This window comes from Lissotriton helveticus, chromosome 1_1 (assembly GCF_964261635.1).
Source record: "Lissotriton helveticus chromosome 1_1, aLisHel1.1, whole genome shotgun sequence".
Lineage (NCBI taxonomy): Eukaryota > Metazoa > Chordata > Amphibia > Caudata > Salamandridae > Lissotriton > Lissotriton helveticus.
In genome coordinates this window covers 146,009,260-146,031,450 of record NC_136057.1, presented here as the reverse complement: position 1 = coordinate 146,031,450, position 22,191 = coordinate 146,009,260, and the positions used below count along the sequence as shown (strand labels likewise).

The 22,191-nt window shown below is 43.6% G+C and overlaps 1 protein-coding gene across 1 annotated transcript in view; it reads right to left on the bottom strand.

Annotated features, from left to right (window-relative positions):
- TBC1D10C (TBC1 domain family member 10C) overlaps positions 1 to 22,191 on the bottom strand; it is a 185,753-nt gene that overhangs the window by 82,027 nt on the left and 81,535 nt on the right. The window contains exon 5 of the mRNA XM_078659202.1: positions 7,996 to 8,102. Within this exon, the coding sequence (XP_078515328.1) occupies positions 7,996 to 8,102 (107 nt within the window). The remainder of the gene's footprint in view (positions 1 to 7,995; positions 8,103 to 22,191) is intronic.

The following is a 22,191-nucleotide window of genomic DNA, read 5'->3' as shown; positions in this document are numbered from 1 at the left end:
TTAGGCTCGAAGCAGGATATCCGTGATAGTCTCTTTTCTATGTTAGCAGTCTTCCTTCCTCCCTCCCGGTTTCTGTTCTGGTTTCCTGGCTCCTCGGAGGCCGGGTGTACCGCCCCTGCCTCGGGTGTGTCCTGCGCCGCCTTTCACCAGCCTCTGCATGTTGTACAGTATCCTCGGCTCGCTGACCCGCATTCCTCCCAGTCTTCGCTGTGTCCTAAGCTCAGTCATGAAGCCTTTGGTGGTGTTCATCCTCGGCGGCCCCGGTGCCGGCAAAGGCACACAGTGCGAGAAGATAGTGGAGGTGAGTCTGAGAGGTACAGTTTCCACGCCATCCTAGCACAGTGCCATGCTGTGGCACCCAGTCGAGCAGCACAGACGTCCATAAAGGCACATCACTGGGCCTGAGTGCCTCGTTCCCACCTACTAACCACTGTAGCTGCTACAGCAGGCGGACTTATTATTATTTAAAGGCATGGTTGTTGGACATCGCACCCCACCACGCTATCCAGTCCATACCTCGCCCACTACTCCTCTTATTATACGTAGAGCAACCATACCCGGCAACTCTTTCATTCATTTTATTTAATTTTCTATGGGGTAAGACCAAGGACTCCATCTCTCTTCAGACACGTATTTCAGCCCACCCCCTCTCCGAGACATGCCTCGATTACCATCACCTTTAATCCCGGGTTTAACTCACACCGTCTAATGCATGTTTTCACGAGATACCCGCCCTTCTTCCATTTCTAGTATGTTATTTGGTGTTCATTCTTTGATATTTTTTTAATGTGTGTGTCTGTGTGCGATGGGGGGAGGGGGAGCACTCGTGTGTGTGTGCGCGCGCGCGTGTGTATGTGAGGAGGGAGGTGTCTGTATGTGCGTGCGTGCATGGGCGCTCGTGTGTGTCTGTGTGAATGCGCGACAGCAGCTGGCCACAGTGAGCGCGTTCGCGGGCGCGTGCCAGTTTCAAATCGCCTCCAAGGCGATGCGCGCGGCCAGGATTGTCTCCTGGAAAGCAGACACGGCGACAATAGGTTCTCGGCGAGAACGCGCTTCCGCGCGCTTAGCCGAGACCTAAAAAGGAATCCCCTGAAAGATTCAGGGACAAGAACCCATCCTTTCAGGGAGCTGAAAAAAAGAATCAGACAACACATGACCTGCAAGGATAAGAAGAAATGGAGCTAGGAAGTGGAGCCAACACTATCAAGGTGGGCATTCAAATAACATCACATCACCCTCTGTCCACCCGTGCTGTTTAGAGATGGGAGGACCACCAGCTTTCCTACGACGGTGATCCGTGGAGGCGAGGGCATCACTGATCACCCTGTATGAGGGTCGGTCTGAGGTGTGGTTTTTTACCTGTCACCTCCAATAAAAGCCTGGCAGTTCAGTTCAGTACACAAACCAAAAACAAGCATTGGCAAAGCCAATAGGTCTGGTTTGTGCAACCCTGCAATCATTTTGTTGCAAGCATATTTGATAGGTATTGAAAGCACAGATGTAAAATCGCTGCCATCTAAATATAAAAAAACATTAAATGAAAACAACAAGCAGCGATTGGCCTATCAACCTTGCCAGTGAGTAAAGTGGATAACATTTAGACAGAAGGGGACATGTACACAAGCAAAATGCTGCCACTCAAATTAAAGAGAGACAATGGCTGAAGTGGGCTGACTCACTGGCCTATGCTGTGGCAAGCGGAAGCTAAATGTGAGTGACACTTGAACAGACTGATTGATGAAGAGGGCTGACCAAAAACCCCTCTATGTATATATATATGTGTGTATTTTTACTATGGAGTGTGTTGAAAACATTAGGACAGCAAGACAGCTGAAGCTGCTCCCAGGCTAGACCTAAAAATGGCCCTATGGGTAATCGAACAATTGACTGCAAAATACAAAGGACATTTTTCTTTCCATTTCTGCCTGAAAAAAAATGACAGATGTTGCATATGTTTGAGATAGCCTGGGCGCAGTTTGCTAAACTTCGCCAGTCCAGCCCTGGGCCTTGTCAATGCTTTTGTTTTGCTACATTTTTGTAAAACATCATTGTTGTTGGAGTTGCTTGGTCCTATGAAATATAAAAGAAACATTGGCTAATAGCAAAAGAATACATTTGTTTAGAAAAATCACAGAATGTCAAAGTAGTCTCTGGCACTGAAAGGAGCAGATGTGCACTTTGCGAAAGAGCAGAATGCTGTCACACACAGTGAAGTTAGCCAATTACTGACGTGGGCCTTACCCTTTGCCCCACGTCGTAGGTTGTAATGGATGAAAGAAAAATGTGAATAACAACAGATCAATGGATGACGAGGGCTGGCTGAAAGCCCATATAAGCATATTTTATATGTATATACATATAATTTTAGTAAATTGAAAAGGTCTTGGTTAAAACCGAGACTGTTGGACTTAGCCCTTTCTGCAGGGTTACTCCCAAACATTTTCCCTTCACTCCTCTATTTTTGCTGAATTGATTTTTGTTGGCCCTAGGACTCTGTGCATTTTACCACTGCTAACTAGCGCTAAAGTGCATGTGCTGTCCCCTTAAAACATGCGGCAATTGGCTTATACCCAATTGGTATATTAAATTTTCTTGTAAGACCCTTGTAAAGTGTATACCATGTACCCAGGACCTGTAAAATCTACTTCTGGGTCTGCAGCAGTGAGTTTGCCTCCCACTTAAGTAACCCTTTAAACCTGTCTCAGGCCTGCCTATTGCAGCCTGTGAGTGTTCAGTTTTAAACTGCCATTTTGACCCGGCAAAATAAACCTTTCCCAGGCCCAAACCTTCCTTTTTAACACACATAAGTCACCCATAAGGTAGGCCCAGGACAACCCTGACGGCTGGGTGGAATGTATTTAAGAAGCTGATCAAGTGCTTATAAGTTTTACATGACCTGGTAGTGAAAAACTCTTATATTTGTTTTTCACTACTACAATGCCTACCTTTCCCATAGTATAACATTGGAGTTACATTATTAAATTCTATCAGTGTTATTTCCAAATGGGAATAGATAACCAGTTCATGTTTGGTGGTGCTCTGGAATCACAATTTAAAATCCTAACTTATGGTGAAGTGGGATTTAAAATTGTAATTCTGAAATTGTCACTTTTAGAAACTTGGCATTTTCCTGCTTTAGCCATTTAAGGCCTGATTATGAGTCTGGCGGTCTGAGGACTGGCAGACTCACAGGGGTGCAGCAGTGGCGGTCCATCTACTGCCACACCAGCGGTCCGACTGCCCCATTATGAGCTGGGTGGTTGGACCACCCTGGGACCACCGCCAGGCAACCACCGTTCTGTTGGAGGTGGTGCGGTGATCAGAGGTAGCAATACAGTGGCGACTCGCCGAGGGAGTGGTGCGGGGCGGGAGAGGGGCAGGGTGGGGGGTAGTGGAGTCTGACACACGACAGACAGGATTACGGTAAGTAATTAAATAAACAAATGAACTTGCGCGTGCTGCATCGCCTAGTTAGTAATGCAGCTCGCACAAGGTACATTGTTTTACTCGTCCCCCGCCCTCCTGCAAATCAGAGGAATTTCCTCCTCTTCCTTGATTCGTCCGGCTCCCCTCAATTGTGGTACGTTCCTGACCACACGGTTCAGAAGCTGTCCCCGTCCAGGACTCCCGGAGCTTGGATCTCCATCTCAATATACAGATCATCCCAAAACCCAGCTCTTGTAAACCATTAACTGGTAGTGGAGTACCTTGTCCTGTTTTTCTCCTGCCAACCTGTTTCCTCACGCAAGACCTTCCGCTTAATTCTTACAGTGGATTCTCCATGATTCACTGCCTTGCCTAACTTGATTGATTGATCCTTTCCTGCTGGACAACTTGATAGATTGATCACTTTTCTGCTGGACCTCTACGGCTGCTCCTCATGACCTTTCTCTGCAGTACTCAGCACTACCTTGGAAGTAGTGACCATTGTCCTGATGATGACCGGGAATTGATCCGGTTGAAACGCCGTCGACTGCCTAGCACAGAACTTTAGCGCTGTTGTGGCCAATCTATTTATCCCAAATCAAAAATACTGACCTTGTATATATTTTCATTGTCTTATTGACCACATTATTATTAGTTCATACCCTTTCGTGGTCAATGTCTATAAAATCGTACTGTAGTGCTGTTACAACTACCTACAAATATTACTTTTCACCTTACCAATTCTGTTGTGGTCTCCCTTCTTTTGTTCCTTCCTTTGAGATATACTATTATTCTAATTGCCATACTCGAATGACTAGTTGAGACGTTGTTTTGCTGCAAACTCAACCCAGTCTCACCTGGGTTAACCGGTTTACTCCTGTTATTGTTTCTCCGGCCTTGACATAGCACCCAATCTGCCCTACTTGCAGTTACAGAGCAGCTACGGTCTGCCTTGTATGAGGGCAGAACCTCGGCACTGATCCTGTTGGATATTAGCGCGGCCTTCGACACTGTCTCCCATAGGATCCTGTTACATCCGCTAGAGGAGATCGGGATCAATGGCAAGGCCCTGGCCTGGTTCTTGTCCTTCTTGACCGATTGGTATTTCTAAGTCTCTGCCCCTCCTAATACCTCCAGTGTCCATCCTCTCGGCTGTGGTGTTCCACAGGTATATTCCCTGAGCCCCACTTTATTTAATATTTTTGTCGCCCCCTGTCCCTTCCAGCTAAAGCCCGGAGCATTGCCATGGTATCATATTCAGATTATACCCAATTTGTGTTCACATTTTCCACCAACGCTAAACAAGGTCAGGCGAAATTCCAAGACGGCCATCTCTGAATGGATGGCCGACAACTACTTGCAACTGAATTCCACCAATTCAAAAGTGCTTCTGGTGGGCCGAGATATGGGCCTTGGAACCCCCCAACGAAAACTGTGGTTAAGAATCTGAGAGTTCTGGTGGCAGCGCCCTCTCGTTTGAGGGGCACCCTAAGACAGTGGTGGGCACTTGATTTCGTCTTTTACGAGGCCTGAAACCCATTCCGGGACTCTTTGACTCACCCACCCGACAGATGGTCGTCTAATCCACTGTGCTGTCTCGACTAGGTTACTGCAATTAGCTCCTACTTGGCATTAATAAAGCTGTGACCAAAAGACTTAAACAGGCACAGAACGCAGCTGCCTGCACGCTCTTTGCACTACCTAAGTATTGCCATGCCTCAGACCTGCTTCGCCGGCTACACTGGTTGTCTATAGAACAGAGGGTCATATTATCAAGGGATTTATCTCCGCTTTTTCGGCTTTAAAAGCCAAGAAAGCAGAGATACAATTATCTCCCTATCAGCAACAGGGTGCTAACACGCAAATTCGCATGTTAGCACCCTTTTTCTCTACGCTTCCCCTTGCATCTCTAATGAGATCCAAGGCGTTCCAGAGAAAAATAATAGGAGAAATGTTGTTAAGTGACATTTCTCCTATTATCAAGGATTTCGGTAACCCTGTTAGTGATAAAAAAAAAGCAGCGGTTAGCGCTGCTTTTTTTACACCTGGTATTTTCCTGACTTAGCCATGATATCCTATGGAAGGTGGATATCATGGCTAAGTTTGTGAGCCCCTATCATCAAGCTAACGCCAAACTTCGAGAGATTATCGTTGGTTTTGCCAGCGATAATCTCTCATTTGGCAGTTAGCGTGAGGATTTTTATCACTTCTGAGATAAACCTTGCTAATAGCAAGTTATCTCTGCTATAATTTCCGGCGATGCTTAGCGTTAAAAAATTCGTTGCTAAGCCTCGTTAGCGATAAATATCGCTAATCGTTGGTAATATGCCCCAGAGAGTCTACTTTAAGACGCTATGTACTACACACAAGATCCTGCCTGGCCTGGGTCCGCAAATTCTGGGCGAGCTGTGCTCGTTGTATGTTACGGCCGGTTTGCACACACCACACCAGTGACGTCTGATGTTATCACCACGTGAACAGGGATATCTGGAATTGTGACGATATTAGTAATTAAACGTTGGTGGGAAATGGTGATAGTCAGATAAAAAGAACAGATTGTGTTTTTTGCTAGAAGAACAAAAATACACTGTTATTTGCTGTCTAATGTCAGATGAAAACTAAATTCCCTCAAACAAGAACACTGTCATATACTGCCCTCTGCTGGAAAAAGCTCAGTATTATATTTGCCAATATGAAGTTGGAAGCAACATGAATTCTACTGCCAATAAAAAATAATTCAGAATCCTTTAGTTCTGTCTGGACTGAAAATGACTGAATTCTAGACACAAATTAAACAAACGGATGTTGCCATATGACTGACTTGATGTGTGAGTGGCTGAATGAATCAGTGTGTGGGTGTTTGAGTACTTGTATGGGTCTGTGAGTGGTTGTGTGGGAGTGGGTATATGTGAGGTTGTATAGGTGTGTGAGTGGGTGTGTGAGTGGTTCGGAGGATGATATACTTTGAGATGTCATCAGTGATGCCATGAGTGATGTCACTGACCATGTCATGAGTTATGTAATATGTGAGGTCATAAGCAGTGCATTGCAGGGCCATAAGTTATATTTAGCTCAGGTAAATATATAACAGCTGAATTTCATTGGTTTGGTTGAAGTGAAATCTGAGCCTAACTATAACGTCACTCAAACCTTTGGTTTTTTTCTGTGAATTTCTGTGGGTTTTTTAATTCTATTTCCAAACTATAATGTCCCTGTAACTTTTGGATTCTTAAGTGGAACAAAATATATATATATATATTAACATTGAAAGTTTGTTAAACTGTGTAAATATGGACAACCATATTATGACAAATTTGTTTTCCCCTTCAAACTCTTCAAAATGTGTTTATTTTTGTGGGGTGAGTGTCTTAAGTCGGTGTTTTACTAAGGATTGAGGGGCATATTATCAAGACAGGAGATGTAAATTATCGCCGTATTATCGGCAGAAAACTGGCGATATAGCTGCGATAATGGGCTTGATAATATGCTCTAGGGAATTCCAATCGAAGCCCATGTTAGATTTGATGACATCTAACATGGGCTTCGATTGGAATTCAATAGAGCCTATTATCAAGCCCATTATCGCCGCTTTATCAGCAGTTTTCTGCCGATAAAACGGCGATAATTCTATCTCCTGTCTTGATAATATGCCCCTGAGCAACCCAAAAATATCTCAACAAATTCACAAAGAACGTATTTAGTGATACTAATGACACACATCTTCATTGTGAACAACGGAAGAGCTTCATGCCTCTTTAGCATCTGAATAGACCCTCAGCTGGGAAGATTGGGCAGGTAATCTCTGTAGTGTCAGAGGCCACAGTTATGTACTCCATGTATGTTGTTTGTCATTTTTAAACTTGATTGTGAGCAAAGAAGCATGTTATGAAAGTGGCATTTTATGTAGCAGATGATGATTAATGTGCACATATGAGCTCAGAGAAAGAAATATGTTGCTTTTAATGACTTTATTGAAATTGGTTCAAAAGTATATGCTGGTGAACATGATTATATTACAGAAACTAGCACCAGTTTGTGCTGTTCCTCCAGAGAGCAGCGTGCATGCAAATCAATCAGCATTACCTCGATATACATTTTGATGCACAGATCCTCATTACAAGTGCACAGTACTAGCAGGGTGGAAACTCTGACTCGTAATCAGTGGTACTGAGCCACAACACTTTTCCAGTGCAGTGCAGTTACATGGAAAAAAAGGGGACCTTAACAACTATCTTCATGCCTTCAACAACTTTGGGCTCGTATCTACTTACACATAAATGACAGAAACCATTTGCAAGCATTAGTATACTGTAGTATTTGCTGCAGAATTTAAGATTTTTATTACCCATCAGCTAGCCTATCTTCCAAACTGGTTTACTTGTGGTGGCTAGCTCAAAATACTTTACAGAAAAAACAGAGTTCTAAGAAAGCCTGGAACATGAACAGAGTGTATTCACTCCACCAAAAACACACCCCAAGAACCCCAAGACCAACAAGTACAAGAAGTGAAAGTTTACTCAAGTGACACATAGAAAAGAAACTCTGAACCTGCGCTTTGACCTTCCTTACCCAGGACCTTCTGGTGAGAGGAACATCTCATGAAATGGGAACTGGCGATGAATGTCCTTCTCAATGGTTTCAATCCATTGCGGATCCCCCGCTGCCCGGTCGAGTTCCTGGGTTCAAAAGACAGAAGGCTGGTAAGGCAGGTGGAGGGATTCCAGCCTGTGCTGCTTGCTATGGTTGAGGTGAACTTGCAGTTATGAACATTCATCTCTAGTCTGGGGCTTGAGTTATTTTACATTTAGTGAATTGACATAAGCCAGGTGGTTCCCATGCTCACTGGGCCAGAGGCCTGAAGCTACACTCACTAATGAGGCCCAACAAGGCTGAAACCTGTCTGGCATCGACTATGTTCCAGTTCCTGAGGAGGGACTTTGCCTGAGAGTTATGGCATAAGCGTTTATATTGGAGCAGGGCAAATATGGGAACGTGTTCATGCCCAAACTATAGCTCTACAAATGTCACATCTTGAAAGGCACATATCAAAAAGAATATAACACACCAGAAAGAATGTAATTTGTTTTAAAACCAATAAAATACATGGCAGAATCAATAACCCATGTAGTAAAACTAATTCGATAAAAAGCAAAATGAATGCATGACTTAGTGAAGGATATGAATTAAATACGTGCTACATTGAATAAAACATATACTAAAATGCACGTCAATCATACAGAAATTAATATGACCGTCACCGAAAAGAATAGAACAAGCATTAAAATTGATGTTACTTACATTGAAAAAATACGACATTCGTTTGACATGATTTAAGTGGAATATGACAAATTTTTGAATGACTAACATGGACTGAAATGAATATCACCCTCAATGAAATGAATATGACAAATTAAAATATATTATATTTCGAAATAAATGTAATACAAGTTGAAAAGGCTATAACACGTATGACCACATTGAAGTGAATATTACTTGTACTGAAGTTAATTTGACACACAGTAAAATTATTATAACATACATGGGCACTAATACGAGACATGTTTAAATGAATGGAAGCCACATTGAAACTAATATGACACATGTTCAAATAAATATAAGATTCACTGAAATGAGTGTGACCAGAGTTCAAATAAATGTGACCTACATTAAAATAAATGTGACATGCATTGAAACAAATATGGAATTGACTGAGAGGAAAATGACATGCCTTAAAATTAGTATGGCATGTGTTGAAATACAAATGAGATGTGCTGAAATTATATTGAATACTTTAAAATTAATGACAATTGCTAAAATCAAAAGGGTATGTGTTTAAATGAATATGGCACAGACTAAAATAAATATGACTGACATTGAAATAAATATGATATGAATTGAACTGATTATGATATGCAAAAGGACTATGACATGATTTAAAGTAAATATGGTTTATGCTGATATGAATATGTAATGCAGGGAAATGAATACAGTATGCTTTGAAAGGGATCGGTACTGCCTATTGTTCCACCTTCTTCTGCTCAGGAGTGCAGAAATGTGTCTCTGGTCGGCAGCAACCATTTTGTGCTGTCCGGAACTAGAAGGCCGGTACCGGGAACACTGAGAGCCTAACGGAAGGCTCTTCCAGTGCTTGGAATCATACCTACTACACCGTTTATGGTGTGGGGGTATGATTCCAACATCTTTGATACCAAACATGATAGGATTCATTGCAGCCGTTTTCGAGATGGTCATCGCACGATTACGCGGTGCCCCTCTATATAGTATATGGCTGCTTCATTGACAACCCTGGTGAATGGACTCCATAGGCTGCAGGGGTGCCCTGCTCATGCAGGGACACCCTATCACATATCACCTATCACAACCAAGCACCCTGCCTTCATTATTGTAAATGCCTTCTATAGGGGTGACTTATAGGGTTTAAGTGCAGTGACCCTTAAATATAGTGAACCTATATCTTTAGTAAGTGGTGCTAGCACCAACTTACACAGGCTGCAATGGCTGGCCTGTAGTTTCATTTAGCATGGTCTCTCATGGGTGGCATAATGCATGCTTCAGGCCATGGGATGCCATGGCTACCTTAGTACCATATACTAGAGACCGATAAGGGTATCCCAGTATCCAATCTTGAGTGTACCTAAGTACTCAACACAACAATTTAGGCAGAAAGCAGATAGACTGGGGTCCTGATTAGCAGAATCCCACTCAGACTAGTCATAATACAGCTTATCACCAGGCAAAAAGTGGGGGTAACCATAGAAGTAAATCCTATTTTCCTACACAGGTACCTTTTTGTCAGTTGATATACCTCCAGCTCTGAGCAAGTAAAACTTTTTTAGTATTTCCATCTGCTGGGCAGCTTTATCTGTGTCTTTTAATGGGACTTTTACATGGCATCCAGTATTACTTATAACGTGGTTGAGTGGTATCACTGCAAAAAACTATGTGATAATAAGTAGTCATTAGGGTCATGGTCTCTCTCTCTGTTTTTGTGCCCAGACTCCTCATACTACATATCTTTGTACCACAAAATCCTTATGCACCATGTTTATGAGATGCATTTTAAACGGATTCTCTCTCTCTTTCCAGTGCATGTTATATTAATCTCATGGTGTGTCATATTAGTTTTAGCACAGGAAATACTAAATTCAATATGTGACATTTATTGAAAAGCGTGCCAGCATCCTTCCAGCACATACCATATTCATTTAAACATGGGTCATATTTATTTAAACATATACCTTACCCATTTCATTGCCACATTTGTCTCAGAGGATTTCATATTCAAAGGAGTGTCTTATTCTTTTTGACACAGGCCACATTCATTTTACCAGGTGCCATATTCATTTCAACATGTGTCATATTCATTTCAATATATGTTATATTCACTTACACATGTGTCATAATCATTTCAATTCATGCCATATTGGTTTCAACAGATGTTATCTTTGTTCCAGTATAGGTTATAATCATTTTAGGGCATGTCAGATTATTTTTAACACAGTTCATATCTCTTTCTATGCAGCCAATATTTATTTCACTGCATGTCATGTTCATGTAAGCATGAGTCATATTTATTTTAAACATGTTACCTTCCTTTGACGATGGGTAGTATACATATAATCAATTCAATACATGTAATGTTAAATGTATTTCAATGTGGGCCATAATTCTTTCAATGAGGGTCATATCCATAGATGATGCGATAGGTGTGTCTCCCAAAAGAGTCTTGCTGCACCCCACGACAGACCTGGCTGGTGATGACTGACCCTGGGTCCCCATCTGTGTTTCACCTAGCAGTCTGGGCGCTGAGAGGCCACGCACATGTAGGGGCATGGTTGAAGTAGTTGAAGCAGCCAGGCTTTGCTCGGAGCCCTACCTGAGCGCTTGGGCACGGCTGGAGCAAGGGCTGGGTTCAGTGTCTGTCCCCGGGGATCCTCCCTGTACTGCAGGGATGCGCTTCCGCAATCCATACTCTGCCGGCGATGCTGTCTGCGAAAGGGGCAGGGGGCAGATCCCCTGGCTCTGAAGCTCATAGGCCTGGCCACAGACACGGGGAAGCCCTGTGATGAGCTGTGTAGTGTCCCAGAGTCAGTCAGCAGTCTAGTGTTTTGTATGCCCTACACTAAACACCCACCCACCACTGATGTCACTGGTCAGGTGACACAGCTTTAATAAAAGGGGCCGAGCACATGTGCTCTGGGCCAGTTGTACCCAGTAGCTGCCTGTGTCTGTGTCAGTCATTCCCAGCAATGAGGGCCCAGGGCCCCCAACATTACATTGGCGACGAGGAGGGCGGACGCTAGCCACGCGTGCCGCAGCTGAACACCCCCGGGAAAGAAGAAGGGAACTGCCCATGTGCAGGGCACCCCCTGGGGGGAGCGGCGCCGGCTGCCGAGAGGCCCGCGGGGCGTGTGCTGTTCCCCGGGCCTGAAGATCCATGAGGAGGTGACCGGGAGTCCACCCCGTACCTCCATGCCCAGCGCGAGCCTTCCGGCGCGACGAGAAAGTGCAGCGGACCGTCCAGAGCCTACCTGTGCCGGCCGCAACCGAGCGCCACGTGGTGGCGCGGCCCGAAGTGCCCGGGAGTGTGCGGACCGACTGGAGCCCACCCGCGTCGGCCGCCAGTGAGGCCCCACCGTGTGGTGACCGAAGCGGAGCCCACCCGCGGATCAAGTGAAAAGGACCGTCGGTCGAACACCAAGGTGATCCCCGGAAAGCAAAGCGCCAAAAGCGGAGCCCACCCGCATGGCGTGCGAGGTCGACCGGACCGGAGGTGAGCCAGGGCGCTAATAATGCCCTCGGGGGTCGCGCGTGCCTGAAGCGACCCCCCTTCTGACTGTGTATCAAGCAGAGCCCACCCGCAATGAACCATAGACATGAACGGTGCCTCCAGCAGTGGTAAGCGGCGCCAGCATCGCCCGTAATTAAGCAGGACTCGCGGAGCCCACCCGCGGCCTGCCTGCAGCGATGCGACGTCGGCCGCAACTGCCCCGTAATCAAGCAAGGCTCGCGGAGCCCACCTGCGGCCTGCATGCAGCCACCTCTGCCCAGCTGCGCAGCGTCTGATCAAACCTGCCACGGCGGTGGGGAAAGGAGCCAGCAGCGTGAGGAGAGCTACGGGGCTCCTAATTGAAGTAAGCGGAGTCCACCCGCATTTGCCCCGCAGCGAAGCGCCATATGCCCCAACAGTGAAGGGACAATGATCGACTGCGGAGCGCCCGCAGTGTATGGGGATCTGCAGGGCACTCGGAAATCAAAGCGGAGCTCACCCGCATTAAGGATCGGCACCAGCCCCCCCTGCGAGGCCGATCAGAGCGACCCCTCCCCCGCAGCCCGTGAACACTTTGCCTGCTGCGAGGGGCAGGCACAGGAGAAAAAGTGACTGCCAACAGTGCCCCCTTCACGCTCACAGCAATGCCTTTTCCCCCGTGTGGCATCACAAAGGAAATGCCTGTGCCCGCCTGCCTCCTGAAAAGGGAATAAAAACTCACCGGGAGGTGTAGTCCTGCGCCCGATCTCCCCTAATCTCTGGGGTTAACATGGCTCCAGCACCCCCGTAGAGCCAGGAGCAGCAGGGACAGAACGGAGAGAGAAAGCCCACAAGAAAGGAAGACTGCCGGGCTATGAGAAAACGCAACACTGCCACCCAGTGGATATGGTGCAACAGCGCACCTCAAAGGAAAAGACAGCCCAGTTAAGTCTGCAAGAGGGCGAGTGATCACTGCAGCTTTGCCCTAGGCCACAGGACAGCAGACTCCCAGCAGGGGACAACAGGCTGCAAAGCGTTCAAAGAGCAGCAAGGACCAAAGGTCAGCACAGCAGGGGCGCACTAGAAGCACAAGGAACACTTCAGGAGACCGCGCCAGAAAACCCCTGAAACGCGCCAGGAGACAGCGCAGGAATGCGTCGGAAATTCCAGGAACACGCAAGGAGACGGCGCCGGGACGCGCCAGAGCAAAGCATTGCACAGGACAGCGCAAGGGGTGAAGGAACCCCAATGCCACAGAATAGCATTACGCCGGAACGCGCAAGGAGTGAAGGAACTCCACACCTCAGGACCGAACAGCATTGCGCAGGACCGCGCAAGGAGTGAAGGAACCCCACACCGCAGGACAGAACAGCACTGCGCAGGAACGCGCAAGGAGTGAAGGAACTCCACACATCAGGACAGCACAGCATTGCGCAGGACCGCGCAAGGAGTGAAGGAACTCCACACCTCAGGACCGAACAGCATTGCGCAGGACCGCGCAAGGAGTGAAGGAACTCTGCACATCTGGACAACACAGCATTGCGCAGGATCGCGCAAGGAGTGAAGGAACTCCACACCACCACGATTGAGTGATGCAGGGATCGCGTCCTCGGAGACCTGTCAGTAGGTCACCGCGAAGATGACTTGCCAAAAAGTCACTGCCAGATGCGGACCAGTCAATTGGTCGCCCGGAAAAGTAAAGGAGAAGATGACCAGTCAGTTGGTCACCCGGAAAGAAAAGGAGAAGATGACCAGGCAGTTGGTCACCCAGAAAGAAAAGGAGAAGATGACCAGGCAGTTGGTCACCCGGAAAGAAAAGGAGAAGATGACCAGTCAGTTGGTCACCCGGAAAGAAAAGGAGAAGATGACCGGTCAGTTGGTCACCCGGAAAGAAAAGGAGAAGATGACCAGTCAGTTGGTCGCAGGAAAGAAAAGGAGAAGATGACCAGTCAGATGGTCGCCCGGAAAGAAAAGGAGAAGATGACCAGTCAGATGGTCGCCCGGCAAAAAAAAAAGAAAGGAGAAGCTGACAGTTAGAAGATCACGACTGCGAAGACATGCCAGAAGATCAAAGGCATAGTAACTGAATAGATCAAGAAGAGGTCCATGGACGGGACCCAGAAGAGGTCTGATGACACCGACCCGAAAAGAAGAAGGAGCGAAAGGAAGAAAGGGGCGATGCCTGGTTTGGCCATCGGAAGAAGAGAAGGCGTGTCCTAAGGGTAGGACGCAACCAGGGAGACACGGAGATGGCCTGGGTGGTTGAAGAAAAGAAAAGGGACCGACCATGTCGTGAAAGGAATGGAGGAGAAGAAGGGTAGTGAGTGCCACGGTGCCACTAGAAGATCACAAGAAGTGAAGAGGTGTGACCAGTCAACTCACACACCCATCAGAAGAAGATGGTGACATGCACCAGAACACCAGAGTGCAACAGAGAACAAGGCCTGGCATGAACACCGGCGGCACAAGTCAAAGATATCCACCTACAAGCCATCCATCCATGTGGCGATCGTAGAAGAGGGCAAGTTTGGACTGTTGACAACAATTCTACCTTTGGGGTTGAGCGGAAGATTGAATGGCGAGAGTGCTCACACATCCGGCTGAGGAACTGGGTACACAGACAAAATATCGAAATTAAAATATCGATATACAATAATATCGATGTTTTAATTTCGATAGTATAGAATATCGATGTCCAAAATATCGACAGACAGAATATCGTTTTTTTAAGGTATGTATGTTACTAATATCGAATTTTACTAATATCGAAATTTTGTTTAGTGTTATGTATTTTAATGTGTTGTTTATATGTTTGTAAACATGTTTTGTAATGTATGTTTGAAAATTTGTAAATTTGTTTACATTTTGCGTTTTAGTATCAGAGCGGGTTGTGGGTTTATAGGGGAATAGGGTGGGAAGTAATTTAATAATAATTAATTAATTAATATATGTTTGTAAATATTTTTAATTAATACTTAATTGGTAATTAATTAATATTAATTAGTTAATTAATTAATATAATTTTGTACATATTTTTAATTAATAATTAATTGGTAATTAATTAGTTAATTACATTAATTAGAGTAATTTTTTTATATATATAATTTTTTTTATTGTTAATTAATTGGGAAACAATAATATTAATTAGTAAATTAAATTATTTACAGCTAATGTGCTAATATATTTACTTTATTGTTATTGTTAATTAATAATTAATTGATAATTAAATAATATTAATTATGTAATTAAATTATTTAGAGTTAATGAGCTAATATATTTAATGTGTTGTTATTGTTAATTAATAATTAATTGGTAATTAAATAATATTAAATATGTACTTAAATTATTTAGAGTTAATGTGCTAATATATTAAATTTTTTGTTATTGTTAAATAATAATTAATTGGTAATTAATAATTATTAAGTGAATAAATGATATGATTTATTTCTGTGTAGTGGGTTGTGTGTTTATAGGGGGATAGGGTGTGATATAATTAAATGTAATTAATTAAAGAGATTGTAATTTTCTTTGGTATTTATTGTTAATTAATTAGTAATTAATATGTGTTATTTAGTTCATTTATAATTACATCAATTTAGTAATATTAATTGTTATTAATTGATTAATTGAAATTTATATTAATTGTCTTTTTTATATGTGTAGTGTGTTGTGTGTTAAAGTGGGAGTAGTGTGGGAATTAATTTTTACCCCCATGCTATCCAACGCTTTCCCTACTGTTGCACCCTCTGGAGTGTGAATAGTAATTTTTACCCCTACGCTATCCACCGGGGAAACAACCTTTACAAAGCAACTTTTACAACGCACTACCATTACAACGAAATTTTTACAACGCAAAAACCATTACAACGCATGTGTTTACAACGCATGTTTTTACAACGCAGGTACCTTTACAACGCATACCATTACAATGTAAGTATAGGTAAGTATATAATAATATTTTAAATTTTATATGTTTTAGTTTTTTTAAGGGGTATTTTTAGGGTTCAGGGTCAGTTTTCAGTTTTTGGGTAAAAGGGTATTTTTAGTGTTCAGGGTCAGTTTTCAGTTTTTGGGTAAAAGGGTATTTTTAGGGTTCAGGGTCAGTTTTCAGTTTTTGGGTAAAGGAGTATTTTTAGGGTTCAGGGTCAGTTTTCAGTTCTTGGGTAAAGGGGTATTCTTTGGGTTCAGGGTCAGTTTTCAGTTTTTGGGTAAAGGGGTATTTTTAGGGTTCAGGGTCAGATTTCAGTTTTTGGGTAAAGGGGTATTTTTTGGGTTCAGGGTCAGTTTTCAGTTTTTGGGTAAAGGGGTATTTTTAGGGTTCAGGGTCAGTTTTCAGTTTTTGGGTAAAGGGGTATTTTTAGGGTTCAGGGTCAGTTTTCAGTTTTTGGGTAAAGGGGTATTTTTAGGGTTCAGGGTCAGTTTTTAGTTCTTGGGTAAATGGGTATTTTTTGGGTTCAGGGTCGGTTTTCAGTTTTTGGGTAAAGGGGTATTTTTAGGGTTCAGGGTCAGTTTTGGCTTTTTGGGTAATGGGGTATTTTTAGGGTTCAGGGTCAGTTTTGGGTTTTTGGGTAAAAGGGTATTTTTAGGGTTCAGGGTCAGTTTTGGGTTTTTGGGTAAAGGTATTTTTAGGGTTCAGGGTCAGTTTTGGGTTTTTGGGGTACAGGCGTACAGGGTAAAAATAAAAAATGTATATTTAAATTAAATCAATTAAATGAAATAAAAAAAAATAATTACATTAAATTATTACGTTTTTAATTTATTTTAAATGTATATGTATTAGTTTTAATTTTTTAATTATGTTTTAATGTTTTATTTAATATTTGTAAAATTATATGTATTTTAAAATTATTTTTACATTATTATTTATACATTTAAAAAAACGATATTTTTAATTTCGATATTTTTGTACTACGATATTAATTTTTCGATATTTTTGTACTTACCTTTATGAAGATATGACTCCGATATTTTTGATTTCGATATTTTTGTGTCGATATTTTTGTATGTAGATATTCTGTCTGTCGATATTATGTCAGACATTCGAGGAACTGACCACTCCACATCAACCCGTGGCAGCCCGAGAAGCAAAGGCCTCAAGGGACTCTGGTGGCAGCAAGTCCCACAAGAGAGACAGGTCCACAACGGTGCGTCTGCAAGACCCACGGAGAGGAAAGCTTCATGCGCAAGAAAAGAGTCAACAGCGTAACCTTCAGGTGGAACTAGGACACAACGGTGAAGATCGTGGAGCGCCCCGCTCACGGCCCGAAGGCTATGGTGGTGCAACATGACCGAAAACACCAGTCCAGTGGAAACCTGGCAAAGAGGTCCTCCCGGACATCTTGTGAGAGAAGAACACCGGCGAGAGGGACATCCTAGTGAGAGGGATGTATGCACCTACTCCTTTCATCTGCCTAGAAACACTTTGAAGCCTGCCCAGAGACATCACCAAGGACCAGGACTGAAGAGGAGAACCGAGAAGACAAACAATACTCGGATCACGTCACCCTTCTCTCCAACTACCAACTGTTACCAGTGGTGCCAAGCAAAGGCAAGACCGAGAACAATGTCCAGGCGGCGCAGACAGAAGATAGGACCCGCCGAACAACGGCAAACCATGCCACAGTGACTCATGAGTCCGGGATGCAGCAACTGCACCATCTGCGACCTGCAATCTGCCAAAGAGACTCGTTTCAACTCATAGAGTCCAGTGTTATATTGTATGTACATTTTCTTTCCCACAGGTTTGAACTTTGTCGTGGGGTTTTGCAAACTGCACTTTTTCTTCCGCAGGTTGGACTTTTCTTTTGTTTTCATTTTCCCCCAAGTTTGGGAGGGATGTAGTGTCCGTCAGCAGTCTAGTGTTTTGTATGCCCTACACTAAACACCCACCCACCACTGATGTCACTGGTCAGGTGACACAGCTTTAATAAAAGGGGCCGAGCCCATGTGCTCTGGGCCAGTTGTACCCAGTAGCTGCCTGTGTCTGCGTCAGTCATTCCCAGCAATTAGGGCCCAGGGCCCCCAACATTACAAGCTGGGGCTCCTGAGTGCAGTGTGACCCCTATAAGAGGGGGTCTTGGAGGGGGGCAGGAACAGAGCCACAGAGGGGGGCATATGAGAAAAAGAAATAAAAGAGCGAGGGGTGACAGGGAGCCACTAGGAATAAGCAACAAGGCAGGGTGGACACTGGAGAGAGAGGGGGTCTCAATAATTGAAGAGGGAGAGACTGGTCAAAAGAGAGGGGGGAGGGGAAAGAGCCAGGACATATGTGTGCTGCCATTCTATAGAAACATGTGGAAGGAAAAGTATCTCCATGACATCAGCAGTGGAAGGATACAGTCAGCCAATCAAAACATGGTGAGACTGGGATGATCCAGAGGCGTGACAAACGCACGCATATGGAAGAAGCCATTGAATCAGGAAATGAGAATTTAAATGGACAAGGAAGCCATCCAATCATGAGCAGGGGCAGACCCACTGCCCCCTGCAAGGACTAAGGACCATTGATTCAGGAGCAGGGAAATGGAAAAGACAAGTAAGCCTTCCAAACCTGTCAGTTAGGGACCCAAAAATGAAGTCTCTATGTACACCCGCTGTGTCATTGCTATCAGTGCTCAGTGTGCAAAGCAGAAGGCTTCTCATCTGACTAGACTCATGTGCTAGGGAAGAACTGTTGACCTCAGACGTCACTGCAGTCCTCAAATCAGGATGCAGAAGATAAAGGTTCAACTGTTTTACAGTGGGTAGACGAGTTCCCTACAGAGGTGCTGTGATCACTAGACACCTGTAATACATGACTGCCAGTGAGAAGTGGCAACATTTTCTTCATTACACATGTTCTGACAAGAGAATTTGTGTGGAGAAAGAAAATTAACCACATGCCTTTATTGGATGTGATTTTTTGCGATATGATACTTGTATCACAGGATGCATTGATGTTATGTTGTTTTACACACTGTTATCATGCAACCGCTGTTAACAATACATGACACAGCGGTTACATGATGTTACCGTGTTTTACTTTCTATTATGACACACTGTGATACTTTGTGTTATATAACATAACTTAGACCAGAGGTTGCAGGATGTTACACTGTTTTAGATGATATTATGATACATTGGGTTACTTTGTGTTATATAACATAACATAACCCAGTGGTTGCATGATGTTGCAGTGTTTTAGATCACATTACGAAACACCATTTTAATTTGTGTTATGCAACACAACATAACCCAGTGTTTGCATGATGTTGCAGTATTTTACTTTCTATTATGACACACTGTGATACTTTGTGTTATATAACATAATTTAGACCAGCGGGTGCAGGATGTTGCACTGTTTTAGATTATATTATGATGCACTGTGATACTTTGTGTTATATAACATAATTTAGACCGGTGGTTGCAGGATGTTACACTGTTTTAGATTATATTATGATTATTATATTATGATGTGCTGTGATACTTTGTGTTATGTGTCATAACATAACCCAGTGGTTGTATGATGTTGCAGTGTTTTACTTTCTATTGTGATACACTCTGATAGTACCATGTTTTATATAACATAACATAGCCCAGCGGTAGTAGGTTTTTACCATGTTTTCCTGTCTATTATGATTCACTGTGATACTTTGTGTTATATGTTCAGGTCAACAAACTTTATTCGGTTTTACACAAACCATAAAAGTACATATACATATACATTAAAAACAATTTAAAACACATTCATTGTAAACGTATATCAGATAAAGTGCCAAAGTGAGAAAGTGCAATAACAGCTTTACAGCGGGAGAAAAGTGACTAGTGCATTCATCTCATAGGGCCATTACATGTCCAGACAATTTCTTAACCTAACAGTCAATTAAAAAAATTCAGTGATATGGAGAATACTGTCATTATGCAAAAGCTGTAAGTACATTAGGGCCGGTCTGATCTGAGTAAAATTACGTTTTTTTAAAAGAGAGACCAGATAGCGCCTGCGTGGGTATTCATAAAATCTACATAAATATATAAAATGCAGCATGTCCTGTGGAGACTCTCCGTCGCAGCCACAGGGAGCTGCCAATTTGTTAAAAACGTCAGTTTTAGGTCTGATCAGCAGATGATGAAAAAGATTTAACCTGAACCTTGTTAACAGGAACTTTTCATGGGTGGTCAGTGTACCCATCAGATATGGCTCTGCAGTATCACATGTTTTCAGCATACCAAACTTTCTTAAACTTTGTTTCTGGAGTTCAACTTCTTCCCTCTGGGTCTTCCTATCCAAAAGGAAGTCCTGTCTAATTACCTCCAGATCCCCCTTTACAATCTTGCTAGATTGTTCGAATAATTCCAAACGGCCAAGCTTAACAAAGCAGGATTTCCCATATTTTATCCAAGGGGAAGCCATTGCCTTGTCCTGGGTCAAATAATCGCTCAAAATCAAGTGTCTCCTAAATATGGCATCCCTAGCTCTTCGTGTACCGAAAAGTTCGCAGTGCCTGCTGGAACACACAAAATGCGCTTCAGAAAAAAGTTTTCAGCGATCTGCAACTGCCCACCGTCAGTGTACCCCCAAATTTCACTGCCATAAGTAGCGGTTGCTACTGATTTCGCATTATAAAGTTTAAGCATGGCACTGGTAGGTTTTTTACCCAATTTCGACGCGAAATTGAAGATGGAGGCATTAACCCTGACCAGTTCCCCTTTCTTTTTTGCCAGATGAGGACCCCAATTAAGCTTGGAGTCGAAAAGGACCCCAAGGTACGAAAATTTCTTTGTTATAGGGATCACTACATCATCGAGTTTAAATGAAAGGATCCTTTTTGGTTGTTGACCAACCTGCATGACAAATGATTTTGAGTTGTTGACCATAAGGTCTCTGTCCGTCATGAACAGTTTAAAAGCATTTAATAAAGCTTGAAGGCCCCTCTCGGTTCTGGAAATTAAAACCGCATCATCTGCGTATAAAAGTACAGGAATCCCCCGCCTACCAACTCTAGGGCAGTCGGACTGTACATTCTGCAACACACTATCAAGGTCGTTAATATAAAAATTAAAAAGAAAGGGGGCCAAGATACAACCTTGACGAACACCCTTTCTGTTGTCAAAATGTTTTGTTGTGCTCAGATCTTGGGAGTATCTCACATTAGCTCTAGTATTACTACGTAAATCAGCCAGGAAATTGACAATTCCACTATCTACACCCTTCACCCTCATGGACTGCCAAAGCCTTCCCCTGTTTACACAATCGAAGGCTGAGGACAAGTCCATGAAGGCGAGGTGAATGATGCCCCTATGAGCCACAGTGTACTTGCTAAGTATAAAAAAAAGGTTAAGACACTGCGTCACAGTTGATCGTCCACTGCAAAACCCGTACTGTACGATGGACATAATATTATTTTCCATCGTCCAATCAGAAAGTCTCTGCAGTAGAATTCTACCTATAATTTTGACCATGGAGTCTTTTAATGAAATGGGCCTGTAACAGTTTGGGCTACTTTTGTCCCCTTTCTTAAAGACCGGGACAATCGTGGAGACCCCCAGGATTGTGGGCAACCATATTTTACTGCCGCATTAAAGACTGACTCCAAAATAGGTGCCCAGAAGCTTGGCTCAGATTTAAATAGATCTGGAGGAATCCCATCGGGACCGGGAGCTTTCCCTGCTGTTAGACCCTCAATACCCTCCATGACCTCCACCCTAGAGAAACTATTCATCTTAACATTGTCACTCGGGGCGGGAATGATCCTTTCTTCCACCGGGCTACAGTACAATTGCTTGAAGTGAGATTCCCATTCCTCCTTTGGAATATAGCATTCCAGGCCATCACCCGGTACCTGGACCAGGAAAGGTTTCTTCATTAACGCCCTGAATCTAGAACTACACCTCAAAGTGGAAGGGTCCAGAATCTCTCTCCAAGCATCCTCTCTAAGGCCTTCCTTGTGTTTAGTAATGATAGATTTATATTGCTTACGGCACAATTGAACTGTCTCCTTTATTCTTGGTTTAGCTTA